At 37.3% G+C, this 18,261-nt stretch overlaps 2 protein-coding genes across 2 annotated transcripts; one reads left to right on the top strand and one right to left on the bottom strand.

Moving 5' to 3' along the window:
• The first annotated feature begins 4,695 nt into the window (after positions 1-4,695).
• On the top strand, positions 4,696-8,970 carry LOC116918914. The gene is made up of 6 exons (XM_032924714.2): positions 4,696-7,058; positions 7,139-7,177; positions 7,270-7,308; positions 7,377-7,585; positions 7,666-7,942; positions 8,001-8,970. Exons 1-6 carry the CDS (start codon positions 6,494-6,496, stop codon positions 8,084-8,086), a joined length of 1,215 nt encoding a protein of 404 aa, XP_032780605.2. The 5' UTR covers positions 4,696-6,493; the 3' UTR covers positions 8,087-8,970.
• Positions 8,971-13,911: 4,941 nt separating this feature from the next.
• LOC116918369 lies at positions 13,912-18,192 on the bottom strand. The gene is made up of 9 exons (XM_032924071.2): positions 17,212-18,192; positions 16,721-17,123; positions 15,594-16,653; positions 15,412-15,530; positions 15,280-15,349; positions 15,138-15,216; positions 14,890-15,065; positions 14,639-14,816; positions 13,912-14,554 (listed from the first exon to the last, which is right to left on the bottom strand). The coding sequence occupies exons 1-9, from the start codon at positions 17,367-17,369 to the stop codon at positions 14,122-14,124; spliced, it is 2,676 nt and encodes an 891-aa protein (XP_032779962.2). The 5' UTR covers positions 17,370-18,192; the 3' UTR covers positions 13,912-14,121.
• Between the last annotated feature and the right edge of the window lie 69 nt (positions 18,193-18,261).

The raw sequence follows: 18,261 nt of genomic DNA, 5'->3' as shown, positions 1-18,261 counted from the left end.
AAAAGAGAGAGAGAGAGGGGGGAATCGACATAGATATACACAGTAAATATCGTATGTAAGTACAGATATAGATTTCCTTTCTAAAACGATGCGAGGTCGTGCTGCAAACCTAGAATCCTAAATCTAGAGTGTAACGTTCTGAAGGTTATGTCTCGTTACCATTCAAAGAATTCGTTCTTTTTTCTTTTCTTGTTGCTAATTGTCTTGTTTCTTCCAATTGCTTACATTTCGTGTTGTTTCAACTAATTTTTAAAAATTAGAATTTCGAATGAAAGACCGAGTAGAGTAAGTTCATTGAAACATTGCAGTCGTGACCGATGACTCACTAGATACATTTCAGATGACTAGGGTATGGGCAAAAGTAGCAAGAGAGGAGAGCGAAAAAGCGGGAGGGATTGAATGGGAGCCGGTTTGCTTGCTTTTGCATTATACATGTATGAATCGGTTGTCAGCTAGGGACTAGCTACGATAGTAAGAGCTTTTGAAAGGAAGATGAAGGCCAGAAAAAGAGAAACACTATGCCATCAGCTTAGTAATAGTTACATATCGGGCAACGCTCCTTGTTTCTTTTATCAATTTCTTTTTTGCATCTGGGCTAACGGTCATTCCCCTGCGTGAGGTTATTGCTGTCAGGGTTTACTAGAATCTTCATAACGATAGCCAACAAATCTTTTTTTTTCTGTATTCAAACAAACTCTTGAAGTGCAATTACACATTTTAGCAGGCCTGGATCATCAGTCGAGCGTTTCTTTCCGTCGATTTGGTACAGCTTGATTGCCTCGTTTCAGCCAAATGCTTGACTGGCTGGAATTCGGAAGACATGGCTTAGTGATGGCTCGTGAAGCCGACAGACTACAGTCGGACCCCACTTTCTCCACACAGCCACCTTCGATGAACTTAATGGCCTTGTCAATCCTAGAGTCATTCCATTTTGATCCGTTGCCAACAGATTCATCCGGGCATTTGCATCGAAACTTCTCCTCGCAAAATGTATGCCACCAACTACCCGGCACGCTCTTTTCCCAAGCTATATATGCGCTTCTTGGTTTTCATCGATCAGTTTCTAAAATAGTGAGTACGCCCTCTTGAAATGGCTCGTTCTCGTAATATACTAGCGTGTAACAACGCGGTCCCGGCTTTTAGCCTTTAAACACCGTACACCCAAGAGCGTCAGTTTAAGCGGTTAATCGATCATGATCGTGTTTAACCAAAAGTCAACGGAGCACGAGAATATAGACTAGGCCACGTACATATACTGTACTTTCCTTTTTTAATGTAATTTTTAACGAACAAGAACGGGTTGACCTTCAACGAAACTTATACTTTTAAATCTGACACCAAGACGCTTATTTAAAACAGCGAATCACACCAAAAATATGTAGTTTCTGGGAAAAGAGAAAAAAAAAAAAAGCTGAAATGGAAAGGAAAAACTTGATTTTTAGCACGAAATATTTTATTTCTCATGGGTTTCAGTGTAACTGGAATTGATCGTCAGGTGATGGAACCACGCCCGGCGGGACACATTGCCGTAACTCGGTCACAAATATTAGCCAATATGGGTTACAATGTAAGCATTTGACCATGCAAAAAAAAAACAAAAAAATATATTTGAATCTAAAAAAGGAAATAATAATTACAAAATTTGACATACAGAACTTGGTGCTGCGTCAACCTGCACAGAATTAAGAGACGTATCCGGCGTTGTTCTGTTCCATTATTGACAAGTGCTACCGATCAATACACTTCTCGGTAGCAAGTGTGCCTTATGAGCTAATCTTAAGAAGCCTTTTTTTCCTCAGAAACGACATGGCTATTGAAGATAGGGACGGTTCAATCAACTCGTCACTTCCTTCCTTTGAGAGGGAAACAGAGGAGTGCGCTTAGCCTCCATGGCCGTTTCATCGTCGACAGTCATAGCCATTATCCATTTTTTACGAGCACGAACCAAATAATAGCCCAAAAGAAATTGGAAAAGGAACGACAAAAGATTATTAAGGAAAAGAAGAAGGACGAGGTAAAAAATAATTGCCGTCAGATATTACAAAGAGGCTGTAACTGCAATAGATCTTCGCTTTTCTCTTCATTTTCTTGGCCTCTCCTTTGTGGCTTTCCTTTCCATAACGGCCTTCACGCTTTGTCCATACAAGTTTTTTCCAGCAATTCTGGGGGGAAAAAAAAGTAGAAGACGAGGGAAACAAAAATGCGATTGAACTGCCGAATTGTAAAGGCAGAGAAATGAGACCACCCGGGTCAGAATGACGTTGTCTCAAACCTTTATTTCGGGATACACGTGGCTTCGTTTCCAAGATCCAGCTTAACAAGAGATAAGATTTTTAGTGATCGACAATGTCGTCGGTGGACTCCAGCTCCAGGTAAGAAAAATATTTTATCAACTTCCACGTATTTTGGTTGTGGTGTTCGGCTTCCTAAACCTTGAGAGACACAAGAACGCCAACGCGCGTTCTCAGGATTGCACACGACCTTTAGAAGCAAATGCAAATTTAACAAAACATTTTTTTTTGTTCGTTAATATGGAAATTCGAGTGAAGCCAACACAAAAAAATGTATTCATTCAATTTCCATTCGGTAGTACTTTTGCATTTATTTAACACTGCACGTATTGGATCACATGCTTTGTTTCAAGTTGTAGCCTATTATAGCGTTCTGCAAACTTCGTGGCATGTTGTCGCTAACATACCGCAAACTTCCATGATGTTTGTTATGCTTACTCGGTCGATTGTGTTTTTTACTTTGGTTTTAATTTCAAGGGCTTTGCTTGTATATTGAACTGTAATGGTGCCCGTAAAATCGTTTAGAATTCATAAAATAGCATTTCGGTCGACTCATTACACCGTTCGGTGATCTGGACGTTACGATTCGGTGATGGCCAACGATATACGTTCCACTCGAGAGTATGTTCTTTCTATGTCAAATTGTCCGAGCACTTTGAATTCTGGCACAGTTAGAGCTTGAGCAAACATATGAGAATTTCCCCACATTTGTTGTAGATCATTCATACTTCATACATTCCAATTCTCCAACGAAACTGGCGATGACTAATTACGAGATTCAACCAGGTCGAATCAAATCGGCGTCCATTGTTGAGGCAGAGTTTAGTAAGTTGTGTATCTTTCGCGAATTGTCCAGAAGTTGCCAGATCCCGCGAGGGCGTGAGATTTATTTACTATTTTTCTTGAATGGAAATTTCCGGGCAAACAAGTTGCAACGCTGTGAGGTAAAAAAAAAATCAGCCTTTGGCAAACTCATTTTAACTGTTTTGCAAATGTCTGCACTTCTTCACAATTAGGGAATAGGGAGCCTCGAGCGTTACTTCCCAATGGGAAGTTCCCACCAAATTACTTTTTCTTTTCAAGAAAATGCTGTCGTGGGATGGTGAGAAAATGTGAGTCATAATTTTTTTTTTCTTGGCAAATAAAGAATGCCCTGTTATTGTTGTGTACAGCGATATATGTTACGAATGGTCTCTTATCATGATTTTGATTTACGTTTGTTGTAGGTGGGGGATCGAGCAATCGGCTCAGTATCGATGTCTTTGCACTTGTGGCGATGCGATGTCGTGCATGTCTCACTGTTACGTCATATTGTCTTTTCTCGACCTTCAACAAGAATTTTAAGTGACGTCCGTTACAGGTAAGGGCACATTGCTTTATACGTTGTCACCTACACGCTTTCGGTTGTCAAGGAGCTAAGCTGAGCTTCCAAACATTTGTGACACATTTATTATGAGAAAATCCTTGCTTCAGCTATTTATGGCTGCTCTGGTGATGTTATTTATTGCCACTTTCATGGCAGTCACCTGATCTAATTTACCTAGAACAATACTGTGCGACTTCCCTGCTTTGTTGGTGCGACCTGTTAACAGCCAGTTGTAGTCCATAAAACGTGATTGCACGATCTGTTCTCAGAATTGGGTACATAAGTAAGCCTTTGTTTCAAACAATCGACCTTAATCGTAAATCAATCGAGCTTACAACGATTTTCGATTTCATCTCGATTTCCTGCTTTGATTATCAAGAAAAGAAATGAATAGAAAACCTTTGAAATTTCTTGTCTAATATGGCTTTATGGTGGGGGAACAAGAGTATTTCATAGCTGGGCCAGTGCTTCATCATGGAAAAAGCAGGCCACATTATTTGTATTTAGATTTCGATATAAAGGAAAACTTTCCCCGCTTGTCGTCGCTCGAAAAAAAAAAAGAGGCAAGGATCTTGTTTTTCTTGTGAGGCTTGACGCAAGACAGGTTTACAAAAATGTCGACAAAACAATGAAGAAATGTGAGGGGGGCAATTGTGTAGTGTTGTTGTAGACGTGGTATTCTCTTGCCGAAATTGGGGTGGCGTTGGAGTTTGCTTTCAAACTGCGGTTGCATGGAAAAGAATAATTTTGGTTTCCAATATTCGTTGTTTGAGAGCAATGACTGGCAACTATTGACACTTCTCAAATTAAATTTGGTCATAATGGGCTACCTAACCATTATTTGAGCGATTATTTGGTGAGACTGTGACGCCCATTAGTAAACATTTTTCCATGCAGCTAAATTGTGGTTAAACGAAAAAAAAAAAAAAAAGAATAGAATGAGGTTGAAATTGACCAACGCTTTCGATTTTAATCGTTTTTCTTTTTTATGTTGATGATACTCGCATATCCAAAATAATAGATAGCCATTTTCGATTAGCAACGTATGGATTTGCAGCATCTAGAAACGTGTTCGTACTTTACTTCTTTTCGATAACGGTGGGTTAACAAGTCTCTACGTGTAACCATTATCTGTTAAGCTTTGGTTTATCAGGTTCGAGCCCAACCTTGTAACGAATTACATGGATATTGCTACACACACACACACTCTATTACAGCATGGCATTTTAATTACGCATCTAAATACCGCCAAAAGAATCAATGTCTTTAAGATATGTAACGTTTGACCTACACCGCTTATCGTGATTTAATTTCTTTTTGTAATTTTCTGGGTGAAAATTCTAGCAGAACCAGTGTTTCGGTCATTGTTGTTTACTCGTAAACGGAATCGGAGAATGTCCCTAAGTCTACGCCCCTCATGTAACCTGTGCTCCTTGAAACTACGTTACTCCCACTTTGATCGGATTTTTTTTTTCGCCAGTTCTATCCTCGGTTGGGAAATTATCATGTGGATGGAATTCCGACAGTTATTAGGCGCATGGAGATGTAATTTCGCAGAACGAAATTGGCTCATCCGGTCTGAGCGTGGGAATGCCCTCGTGTAATTTTTTTTTTTTATGAGAACGACGCAAACAGTTCAAAAGACCAATTTTTATGTAGGTTAATGTAACGGTAAAATCCATGTGAAGGCACGTTTTTTTCGTTAAGAAACGCATTTCATTTTTTTAGCAATGCTTATTATTATGTCTCAGTAACCAGAGCAACCGCACGGGAAGCTTAATAAGGAGCTTATTGGTTTTCAAAGAGTCTTCTCTGGAAATAAAGTTTCGTGACCTTCGATAGCGAGACACACCCATCTCTTGAATAATTCGGTAACGAAGTAGCCATTGTCATTTCTAAATTATCACACCACTCGACTATATCTGATTGTTGATTGTTTTTACTGATAACCAACGCTTTCGATTTTTCAAACATTGTTTTTTTTGTGTGTTTGATATGCCTTGATTCAGAAAAAGGAGATTGCAGAGAGATTCAACATCACGTATGACCTTATTTCATGTCCGTGAAGTATTCTCTTCCGTGTCTGACTTCTTTACTCTCAATCAGTTCATAACTTGTTTGCATAGTTGCCTGCGGCTAGGGCGTATAATCAGCGCTCAGCAGCAACTAATAAGGAATACGCGTGATTCTTTGGACATCTATTAAAAAAAAAAAACCAAAAAAAAACGCTCATTCTCTTGGTAATGTTACGTGCGTCTTAACAGTTCAGAAGGTTGTGCATATATCACTTGATCCCTAGGCGAAGGCGAGTCTTCGTTCTGTTTTTGCTTTTCCGTCATTCTCTATCACTTCCATGTTGTCTCTCTTGCTTCTCTGATTTATGCATCTCGGTCTCTTATTGCGACGATGCAGTTTTTGCATATGGTCACGATCGTTACGACTATGTGATTAGGGATCTCACGATAGTAGAAAGATCGGCCTTGGCGTTTTGAATTGTATGGCCTTGGCAGCGTGAAGGGAGGTAACAGAGATGCCCTTTTTTTTTCGTTATACCGCAACAGACAAAAGAATAGTAAAACAAAAAAACCTTGGGTAAAGCAAATGCCGAACTTTCCATACCGAGGAGGTCTTCGTCCCAAGAAGCCATAGGCGTTAGCTTAGTCTACTTTCACTATATAGGATTTAGCTGGCAGATCTGTGTGCGTCTCGGTCATTTGATTGTTTGTCATTCTCCGTGCTTGGTCACGAACAGTCGCGTCCATTTAAAGTGAAATAGGTGCTCTGTGTGTTTTACTGCCTTGCCGACTAACCGGATTATTTCTATTCATCAACCATTATGAAACTAACCGCCATCTTAATCGTTGTTTCGTCACTTGTGATTGTTTTGGCGCAATCTGACCGGCAAAGGACTAGAGCTGTTTCCAGAGGTGAGATCACATTTAATGGCAATGCTAATTTCGGCGAGGCATCTAGAATTAGATCTAGAGGAGGCGCCGAGGCTAGAAGTAGTAGAAGAGTTGACGCTAAGCCCAATAGCGAAGCTAAGCCAAGATTTACCTCTAAATCTAGAGACATTAGAATCGAACCCAAACCTAATGTCCAAGCTAAACCTAACTCAGAAGCTAAACCAAGATTCGTAGCTAAACCTAGAGAAACTAGGGTGGAAGCTAAACCTATTAGAGTCGAACCTAAACCTAATGTCGAGTCCAAGCCAAGATTCACTGTTAAACCTAAAGCCGAAGACAGACCAAAGCCAACCTTCGAAGTGAAACCGAAAGTCGAAGAAAGGTTTACTGACAAGGAAACCTTTATTGAAGAAGATATCCCTAAAGACAAAGAAAATCCTAGCCTCGTAACCGAAGGTAAACCATCGATCGATGTCGATGACAACATTGTGACAGGTAAGTTGCTTTTTTTGCCAATTTTTTGAAGGTAAGTTAGAAACTTTTAAAACTTACTTGCATGTTTCTATTTTTTGAAGGTAACCCGATGACTGAATTCAGAAGTAACGCTATGACAGGTTAGTTTTCTTTGCCAAAATGCTTTTTTCAAACTATTTTTAACTAACAAGTATGTTTCGTCTTTCATGTCATTTGATGCGTCAACATTAAGCTTCACCATTGGCTGATGTCAATGGCAATGCAGTGGAAGGTTAGTTTATTTTAAATCGTTTAGCCAACCTCGATACGGTTTTATATCAGGATTTTCTACTCCACCAGCCAATGCCACCAATTGCCAACAAAATGATCTGCTCAACCGGCTGCTACTTCGAGTGCTATTATCTTCTATGATGACAACAACCCAGAATCCTTTAATGGAGAATATCAATCGTCTTTTCAATATAAATCCGACTACCACAAGTCCGACAACGGTGATTACTTCCACTGCCGTATCCACGGTCACGCAGCTCTTCTCTACCATTGTCAATGTACGAAAAACTACCCATCAAAAAAGCTTTTTTATTTGTCGAGTGGATTAATTATTACTGCTTCATGGACTGTAATATAGGTGATGTTTAGGAACAGGAAACTGCCAACCACCATTTACTCCAGCTCAACTCTAGTTGTGACGGAGATCCAAACAGTGACATCAACCCTGTCGTCACAGAATCCTTCAGCCTTATTCCGTTTTAAAAGAGATAGTGAAGTTACTGACGAAAATCAGCTTCAGTCTTCACTTCTTGAATCTAGCTCAATCTCCAAGTTGACTATCGAACCCACGCAGCCGTTGCCATCTTCTGATGTCGTATACTCGCGTGATTCTATGGAACCGGCTATTGACATTGGTACGTATAGTCGTCTACTACTGAATAGCACACAAATATTGATGGGGTATTTGAATAGATCGCCTAATGACCGCGCTTAATCACCCCGAGATCCGCGATGCCTGGAATCGGTTTTTGCAAGTGCTGTCTAGATTTCTGGAGTGAAACGTAACCGCAATGGTGGAATGTTTCCACACAAACAAACACTATATGAAAGAGAAAAAAAGAAATCAGAAAAAAAGAGGATGAAAATCAAAATACAGAGGATAAAAATTATTGCTAAAGCGATGGAAAATAGTATGTGGAATGTTTCTATATCGCCTGTAATCATGGGCGTAATATTGTCGGCGTAATCCTGTTGTCCACCCAGCACAAACGACATTTGTGAGGAAGCTCTTTAATGTACATACTTTCATTCAATGACTTTTTCCTGACCGTTTGCTCCTTTCCTAATTCTGTTGGTGGAGGTCCACCTTCTAGGTCAGCAGAGCATGTAGTGGCCCTTCTCCAAAATTCAAATCAGTGGTTCTGGGCCAAGTACTTTCATTGTCATGTTATCTTTTTTTCAGTCATCCCGATTCATTGATAAAACTAATTTTTGTTACGCTTCGAACAGTACCCAATTGCAAGCCCACCATTCCATAAATGGTGCTGGTGAACGTCAAGCAGCAGTAAATAAATTCACTAGTGAAAGTTCCCGTAGCTCTAAGAATCGAATATTTCGTAAACCTATAAATATTTTGAAAAAACTTTTCTTTGGCATTGCCTAGGGGGACTCGCATCTCAGTTTAGTGGCAACCTCTGACTGTTAGAAATAACAGGAATAGCGGCGTAGAAGCACTTGGAACCATCACTTTCCATTACTCCGAGTTTTTTAATTTTACAGATAGTTTAGATAAGAAATTTGCAACTTGCACCTGTTATTGAAAGTGTTTTTTTTTTTTACCATAGAATACCTTTCTGACGTCAAATTTTCGTGAGAAACAGACGAAACTGATTGTACCTAAATGAAACGTTAAAAAACCATAAATAAAGTTCGTGGGCTATCAGCATTGTTTTCGTTAATTTTTAAAACGGCTGGTTTTTGGCCAATTTTGACAAAAGTGGGAAGGCTATCATCCCTTCCCACTTTTTCATTTTTGGCCAAATATCAAATTTTGCTTAAAATACATGATTTCGATTCAGAATTGAATGAAAATCACGAAAATCAGATTTATTTTTCTATTGGTCTTATAGTTTTTGATTTAAACGTTAAAAAAAAAAAATTAGGGGGGGGCCCAAACAGCATTGTTTTCGTTGATTTTTAAAACGGCTGGTTTAATGAGAAAACCAATCAATAAATTGAAATCAGCGTTCAATTTCGATTAAGCCGTGTGATTTTTGGAGAATTTCAAGAGATCTCGTTTTTGGCCGATTTTAAAAAAGGGGGGAGGCTCTACCCTTCCCACTTTTTGGCCAAATATCAAATTTTGCTTAAAATACATGATTTCGATTCAAAATTGAATGAAAATCACGAAAATCAGATTTATTTTTCTATTGGTCTTATAGTTTTTGATTTAAACGTTAAAAACCATAAATTAAGTTGGTGCGCTAACAGCATTGTTTTCGTTGATTTTTAAAACGGCTGGTTTAATGAGAAAACCAATCAATAAATTGAAATCAGCGTTCAATTTCGATTAAGCCGTGTGATTTTTGGAGAATTTCAAGAGATCTCGTTTTTGGCCGATTTTGACAAAAGTGGGAAGGCTATACCCTTCCCACTTTTTCATTTTTGGCCAAATATCAAATTTTGCTTAAAATACATGATTTCGATTCAGAATTGAATGAAAATCACGAAAATCAGATTTATTTTTCTATTGGTCTTATAGTTTTTGATTTAAACGTTAAAAAACATAAATTAAGTTGGTGCGCTAACAGCATTGTTTTCGTTAATTTTTAAAACGGCTGGTTTAATGAGAAAACCAATCAATAAATTGAAATCAGCGTTCAATTTCGATTATGCCGTGTGATTTTTGGAGAATTTCAAGAGATCTCGTTTTTGGCCGATATTGACAAAAGTGGGAAGGCTATACCCTTCCCACTTTTTCATTTTTGGCCAAATATCAAATTTTGCTTAAAATACATGATTTCGATTCAGAATTGAATGAAAATCACGAAAATCAGATTTATTTTTCTATTGGTCTTATAGTTTTTGATTTAAACGTTAAAAACCATAAATTAAGTTGGTGCGCTAACAGCATTGTTTTCGTTGATTTTTAAAACGGCTGGTTTAATGAGAAAACCAATCAATAAATTGAAATCAGCGTTCAATTTCGATTATGCCTTGTGATTTTTGGAGAATTTCAAGAGATCTCGTTTTTGGCCGATTTTGACAAAAGTGGGAAGGCTATACCCTTCCCACTTTTTCATTTTTGGCCAAATATCAAATTTTGCTTAAAATACATGATTTCGATTCAGAATTGAATGAAAATCACGAAAATCAGATTTATTTTTCTATTGGTCTTATAGTTTTTGATTTAAACGTTAAAAAACATAAATTAAGTTGGTGCGCTAACAGCATTGTTTTCGTTGATTTTTAAAACGGCTGGTTTAATGAGAAAACCAATCAATAAATTGAAATCAGCGTTCAATTTCGATTAAGCCGTGTGATTTTTGGAGAATTTCAAGAGATCTCGTTTTTGGCCGATTTTGACAAAAGTGGGAAGGCTCTACCCTTCCCACTTTTTCATTTTTGGCCAAATATCAAATTTTGCTTAAAATACATGATTTCGATTCAAAATTGAATGAAAATCACGAAAATCAGATTTATTTTTCTATTGGTCTTACAGTTTTTGATTTAAACGTTAAAAACCATTAATTAAGTTGGTGCGCTAACAGCATTGTTTTCGTTGATTTTTTAAACGGCTGGTTTAATGAGAAAACCAATCAATAAATTAAAATCAGCGTTCAATTTCGATTAAGCCGTGTGATTTTTGGAGAATTTCAAGAGATCTCGTTTTTGGCCGATTTTGACAAAAGTGGGAAGGCTATACCCTTCCCACTTTTTCATTTTTGGCCAAATATCAAATTTTGCTTAAAATACATGATTTCGATTCAGAATTGAATGAAAACCACGAAAATCAGATTTATTTTTCTATTGGTCTTATAGTTTTTGATTTAAACGTTAAAAACCATAAATTAAGTTGGTGCGCTAACAGCATTGTTTTCGTTGATTTTTAAAACGGCTGGTTTAATGAGAAAACCAATCAATAAATTGAAATCAGCGTTCAATTTCGATTAAGCCGTGTGATTTTTGGAGAATTTCAAGAGATCTCGTTTTTGGCCGATTTTGACAAAAGTGGGAAGGCTATACCCTTCCCACTTTTTCATTTTTGGCCAAATATCAAATTTTGCTTAAAATACATGATTTCGATTCAGAATTGAATGAAAACCACGAAAATCAGATTTATTTTTCTATTGGTCTTATAGTTTTTGATTTAAACGTTAAAAACCATAAATTAAGTTGGTGCGCTAACAGCATTGTTTTCGTTGATTTTTAAAACGGCTGGTTTAATGAGAAAACCAATCAATAAATTGAAATCAGCGTTCAATTTCGATTAAGCCGTGTGATTTTTGGAGAATTTCAAGAGATCTCGTTTTTGGCCGATTTTGACAAAAGTGGGAAGGCTATACCCTTCCCACTTTTTCATTTTTGGCCAAATATCAAATTTTGCTTAAAATACATGATTTCGATTCAGAATTGAATGAAAATCACGAAAATCAGATTTATTTTTCTATTTGTCTTATAGTTTTTGATTTAAACGTTAAAAACCATAAATTAAGTTGGTGCGCTAACAGCATTGTTTTCGTTGATTTTTAAAACGGCTGGTTTAATGAGAAAACCAATCAATAAATTGAAATCAGCGTTCAATTTCGATTAAGCCGTGTGATTTTTGGAGAATTTCAAGAGATCTCGTTTTTGGCCGATTTTGACAAAAGTGGGAAGGCTCTACCCTTCCCACTTTTTCATTTTTGGCCAAATATCAAATTTTGCTTAAAATACATGATTTCGATTCAGAATTGAATGAAAACCACGAAAATCAGATTTATTTTTCTATTGGTCTTATAGTTTTTGATTTAAACGTTAAAAACCATAAATTAAGTTGGTGCGCTAACAGCATTGTTTTCGTTGATTTTTAAAACGGCTGGTTTAATGAGAAAACCAATCAATAAATTGAAATCAGCGTTCAATTTCGATTAAGCCGTGTGATTTTTGGAGAATTTCAAGAGATCTCGTTTTTGGCCGATTTTGACAAAAGTGGGAAGGCTATACCCTTCCCACTTTTTCATTTTTGGCCAAATATCAAATTTTGCTTAAAATACATGATTTCGATTCAAAATTGAATGAAAATCACGAAAATCAGATTTATTTTTCTATTGGTCTTATAGTTTTTGATTTAAACGTTAAAAACCATAAATTAAGTTGGTGCGCTAACAGCATTGTTTTCGTTGATTTTTAAAACGGCTGGTTTAATGAGAAAACCAATCAATAAATTGAAATCAGCGTTCAATTTCAATTAAGCCGTGTGATTTTTGGATAATTTCAAGAGATCTCGTTTTTGGCCGATTTTGACAAAAGTGGGAAGGCTATACCCTTCCCACTTTTTCATTTTTGGCCAAATATCAAATTTTGCTTAAAATACATGATTTCGATTCAGAATTGAATGAAAATCACGAAAATCAGATTTATTTTTCTATTGGTCTTTTAGTTTTTGATTTAAACGTTAAAAACCATAAATTAAGTTGGTGCGCTAACAGCATTGTTTTCGTTGATTTTTAAAACGGCTGGTTTAATGAGAAAACCAATCAATAAATTGAAATCAGCGTTCAATTTCGATTAAGCCGTGTGATTTTTGGAGAATTTCAAGAGATCTCGTTTTTGTCCGATTTTGACAAAAGTGGGAAGGCTCTACCCTTCCCACTTTTTCATTTTTGGCCAAATATCAAATTTTGCTTAAAATACATGATTTCGATTCAAAATTGAATGAAAATCACGAAAATCAGATTTATTTTTCTATTGGTCTTATAGTTTTTGATTTAAACGTTAAAAACCATTAATTAAGTTGGTGCGCTAACAGCATTGTTTTTGTTGATTTTTAAAACGGCTGGTTTAATGAGAAAACCAATCAATAAATTGAAATCAGCGTTCAATTTCGATTAAGCCGTGTGATTTTTGGAGAATTTTAAGAGATCTCGTTTTTGGCCGATTTTGACAAAAGTGGGAAGGCTATACCCTTCCCACTTTTTCATTTTTGGCCAAATATCAAATTTTGCTTAAAATACATGATTTCGATTCAGAATTGAATGAAAATCACGAAAATCAGATTTATTTTTCTATTTGTCTTATAGTTTTTGATTTAAACGTTAAAAACCATAAATTAAGTTGGTGCGCTAACAGCATTGTTTTCGTTGATTTTTAAAACGGCTGGTTTAATGAGAAAACCAATCAATAAATTGAAATCAGCGTTCAATTTCGATTAAGCCGTGTGATTTTTGGAGAATTTCAAGAGATCTCGTTTTTGGCCGATTTTGACAAAAGTGGGAAGGCTATACCCTTCCCACTTTTTCATTTTTGGCCAAATATCAAATTTTGCTTAAAATACATGATTTCGATTCAGAATTGAATGAAAACCACGAAAATCAGATTTATTTTTCTATTGGTCTTATAGTTTTTGATTTAAACGTTAAAAACCATAAATTAAGTTGGTGCGCTAACAGCATTGTTTTCGTTAATATTTTTAACGGCTGGTTTAATGAGAAAACCAATCAATAAATTGAAATCAGCGTTCAATTTCGATTATGCCGTGTGATTTTTGGAGAATTTCAAGAGATCTCGTTTTTGGCCGATTTTGACAAAAGGGGGAAGGCTATACCCTTCCCACTTTTTCATTTTTGGCCAAATATCAAATTTTGCTTAAAATACATGATTTCGATTCAGAATTGAATGAAAATCACGAAAATCAGATTTATTTTTCTATTGGTCTTATAGTTTTTTATTTAAACGTAAAAACAATGAACAAAACAAAAAAAATAAATAAATCGTTCATTTTCATAAAATGTAATATTTTGAAGTCCTTTTGGTTGTTGTTTTTACAACTAACATCTTCACTGTAGCCAGTCATGTTTCCTTCTCGGCAGCAAAATTAGTTTCCATATAAACGTTACATAATTGTTACTTCAACGAATCCCACTTGAGGTTCACTGTTGTGATGCCCTCCCCCGTCCAGGGTTATGGATGTCTGAGAACTCATCATAGACATTCGTCTATTTGTTGATTGTTGAGTTGAAACTGAGGGGCCTCCGTCGGTATTTGCGCGATGGAGGCGATTAGCATTAGAAGAACCTTTGTGGAAAATTCTCTTCATGCGGAGCGTCAGATAGTGACGAACGTCTCGTTGTAAAAGAATAAAAATTATGAAAATTACGACTCCACGCAAAGAGTTAAGTAGGTTGCCGAAGTAAAAGAAATATTGAAGTTGAGAATTATCCTTGAAGACCACTGATGCACCATATAAATAGACAGGTAGCCAACCAGCAACTTCTATGACCCAGGGGATTCCAGTGATGAAAAAAAGTTTTAGCGCCATTTTAAAACTAAACGCGAAAACGAGTTGAAAAAATAATTGTACATTGTACATGTACATTGTACACGAGAAAGCTAATATGAAATGAGCTTACTCTTGCTGTTCTCTTGAACCTTTCTGGCTCCTTTTGTTTGACCGTATTGCCAATCCTTGTTTCTTTTTCCAGCAATGCATCAGGTTGGGATTGAAGAGCAATGATAAAAAACATGCAATGTCAATCAATAGAAGAGAGCCAACAGGTGCATAAAAAAAGATTAGTGCTGAATTCCCATCTAACGAAATATGAATATTCATTCAATTATTTGGCATTAAACTACTCAACACACCAAGAAGAATAATACGAACTTTCAGGAAACCAGCAGTTCATAAGACCTATATTGGGATTGGCAGTGTCGGGAACTCCAAGCTGTTTGGATTGGAACTGTGCAATTAAGGCAGCAGTTACTGCAAATATTGGGACACCCCAGCCGAACGCCGAATAGGGGATGAATAGAATTTCGTTTGACACTTTGAATGAGCCACTGCGATTTTAATTACGTTTTGCACATTATTACTAAAATTGCCGAGTTGGAAGAGGAACAGGATTGTGTTACCTGAAAATACGATAGTAGTCAAAACAGTACACCGTTAACCACGAAAATGATGCAATTAATGCACCATAAGTGATATAGCCTGTTCATAAACGCAAAATGCTAAGATGAAGATCAACAATACACTGTTCTGACAGTTTTTTACCTATGGTAACACACGAAGTTTCAGCTGCTTTGATGTGTTCTCGTTGAGCAACTGTTAAACAAATGAACGCCTGCAATCCAACCAAAGTACACAATTTGGGAGTGTCTAAATTAGGAATTTTAATTGATTTACTAAAGCTAGAGTAATGACGTGGCATAACAAAATGCGGCCGGTCAGCATCATCGCCATAGTTGAAATTCTGCTCCTTCTGTTCCCTGCTCCCAAACCTGATGTAACTAATTTGGCTGAACCTAAAATAGATCCATTTTAAAATTTCGAAATTTAATGTTATTATAGTAACTCGAAATGATTACCTGTCGCTGGGACAAAAAAGTAAATGATGAAAGTCAATAATAAACCTGCTACCGAAATAGAGTGAAGGATTGGGTAATAAATTGACACATGAAAATCTGATGTACAGCGAAAAATATATGGATGATGGAATATTTGCTTGTCATCGCGAAAAATGGCAAGGTCGACACAAAAAGGTTTCTGTTTTATCTTGAGGTCCCAGTAATTTCCAATGTAAAAATGGATTGAAAGAAGTAGTTCGTTTTCGCCATCGGATTGAAATATTGGTTTTATCCAGCTGTCATCAGTTAATCCCACACGAGTTAGTTGGCAGGAGAGCGACGAGTTATTGTGAGTCATGATGGTGGCAATATTATGTGTGTTCAAGAGGTAGCTGTTTAAGGCCTGCGAAACGATCCAGTCACTATCAGATGATTCGTCGAGCGTGCTTAATGGTTGGCAGATATTCCGCTCGTCCATCACTTGTCCAGGTGGACAGCATTTAGGTGTTTTAATTTTATCAGATTCGTTGCGATCATTCTCGTAAAAAGAACCGGAATCAACAGGATAGTCAGGTTCTGAAAACTCAATTGCTTGCATATCTCCACAGTAAAAGGCTTGGATCGAAACCATAGGTAAACCAGCATAATCGATATCTACCACGTCCTCTATGCAACGTTCCGTAGAGAATAGTTGGTCACTCGAGTCACTTCTCGTATCACCACTGTTAGTTTCTATACTACCATTCGAAGCCAGTTGGAAGTTGGCGGTTGATAACCGGTATGCTGGATCGACGCAATTTGGCAAACCAATATGAAAGAATAATTCTTCGCCTTCTGTGCCTTGAAGTTTGTCAAAGTAATGTGTTTTAAATCCTTGATTTTTTACACATAAATGAAATTGCATTGAAAAAACTTCATTTGGATCACAGCACTTGCGAATCACCGTACGCCCGGCCAAAGCGGACAATTCTACAGGAGTTGTTGACTGTATAAAGTCTAACTGTAGCTTCCCATGGTCATCAATCGCGCTTGAAGGAAAAGTTTGACCATGCGAACTACAAATAATCGCAACTCTTCTACCCTAAACAAAAGACAGTCAATAAAAATAGATAAAAATTTAATTGATAGTTAATCAGCATCAATCATACCTTACTGAAATCTTCATTCTCAAAATAATCTTCGATGCAGTAATCTTTGCGATCGAAAAGCCAAAACCGATGAGGCACTATCAGCTGGCCAGATGCAAGCGGATAAAAGAGGTCGGCCACAAACACATCGGTCTGCAATAATAGAACCTCCGTACAGTTGCTTGGAAATCCTGTTTTAATTTCAAAATCTTCAACGGCATAATGTTGCGGCCAATTTTTTTCGGGACCAAAGAAAATCTGCTGCTGATGTTCAATATGCGGCGATAGGCTGGATGGTGGATAGGCTGTGATTGAATACTCTACGCACCGTTCTTTACGATCAGCCACTTCTTCCTCCCAATTGAAATTGTACACTTGACCCCGGCCACAACATTTGCGAATATGGAACTTATCTTCCTTTGACCTAAGAGAGCAACGTGAATCAAAGAAACTTTTGAAATATCACACAGACATGGCATACGGGAAAAAGACACAAAGGAAAATAAATGTACCGATTGACTGAAGTATACTGGAATGATAAGGGTGATGATAAAAGCTCGGTATTAGAGGTGTCAGATTGCGACAAGGAGTTTGCTGTTTCTGTCACAATCTGCTGTAGCTCTAGGACGAACATGAGGAGCGCAAAAATCACGCATTTTAATGCTGCCATGATTAACAACTTTCGTCTCGGACAGCTAAGACTCCCATTTGCGTTTTGAATTCAAAAGTGAAAGGTTACACAGGGCAGAAAGTAGGCTAAGCACACTTCACAAATGTTTAAAGTTTGAGTACAATGCGTTCCTTAGTCTTTATGCGCATTCACACCATTACGAAAATCACATTTTTGCTGCCATTTGCAAAGAGGTGGGGCAGATCACCACTAAAAATAGCCATTTCGAAAATCGCACGTCCGCTTCCATTTGACGCACTTAACAGAATGGAAAAACCTGAATATAGAATTCCGTTGGTTTCTTTTTATTCTGGGCGGGCCATCACGATTGCTTTAGCCTGAGGGATTCAGTGACTGGAGCTTTCTACACATCTTTCGGTTACCTTCACTTCACCACTTCTTATACATGGCTGCGTCTAACCTTGTCTTTAAAATTTTGTTTCACAGACGGGCCAAAATGACGTCTAACGCACACGTTGTTACTCGTATTGACAATCGCCTTAACCACCGGAACTAACAAAAACGCGGTCTCACAAAAAAAAAAACGATTTTAGAATAAGTCTTCTGCACTACTTTCATTCAATCGTTCAAAATACACCCAGTTTAATCAGCCATTTGCGTCGGTCGACTAAATTGGCTCACGGTCAGATATTAGGCAAAAGTGAGATTGGCTTCTCTCTCTTTTCTTTTGATTTTGTTTTTAGGCTGAACAGAGGGGGGCTATCAATAAAAATACAAGTTCTTAGACGTACATCTTCTATAGGTTGCACGAACCAAAGTCTGTCAGGGTCACCACCATAATCGTCGAGAATACTGCCCTTTTGGTAACGGGACTTCCATGGTATTGTGGGTTCGACGAAAATGGGTTGCAATGTTAAACCGACAGAATTTT

The sequence above is a fragment of the Daphnia magna genome, linkage group LG3 (genome assembly GCF_020631705.1).
Source record: "Daphnia magna isolate NIES linkage group LG3, ASM2063170v1.1, whole genome shotgun sequence".
NCBI classification, from domain to species: domain Eukaryota; kingdom Metazoa; phylum Arthropoda; class Branchiopoda; order Diplostraca; family Daphniidae; genus Daphnia; species Daphnia magna.
This window is presented reverse-complemented; position numbering and strand designations above follow the sequence as displayed.

Excerpts from the sequence above, each read along its gene's own strand:
- LOC116918914 (XM_032924714.2), top strand. The coding sequence starts at position 6,494 with ATGAAACTAACCGCCATCTTAATCGTTGTTTCGTCACTTGTGATTGTT. Across the intron at positions 7,178-7,269 it reads CAGAAGTAACGCTATGACAG|CTTCACCATTGGCTGATGTC; the intron begins GTTAGTTTTCTT and ends GTCAACATTAAG. Across the intron at positions 7,309-7,376 it reads CAATGGCAATGCAGTGGAAG|CCAATGCCACCAATTGCCAA; the intron begins GTTAGTTTATTT and ends CTACTCCACCAG.
- LOC116918369 (XM_032924071.2), bottom strand. The coding sequence starts at position 17,369 with ATGGCAGCATTAAAATGCGTGATTTTTGCGCTCCTCATGTTCGTCCTA. Across the intron at positions 16,654-16,720 it reads AGAATGAAGATTTCAGTAAG|GGTAGAAGAGTTGCGATTAT; the intron begins GTATGATTGATG and ends TCTTTTGTTTAG. Across the intron at positions 15,350-15,411 it reads ACGTCATTACTCTAGCTTTA|GCGTTCATTTGTTTAACAGT; the intron begins GTAAATCAATTA and ends GTTGGATTGCAG.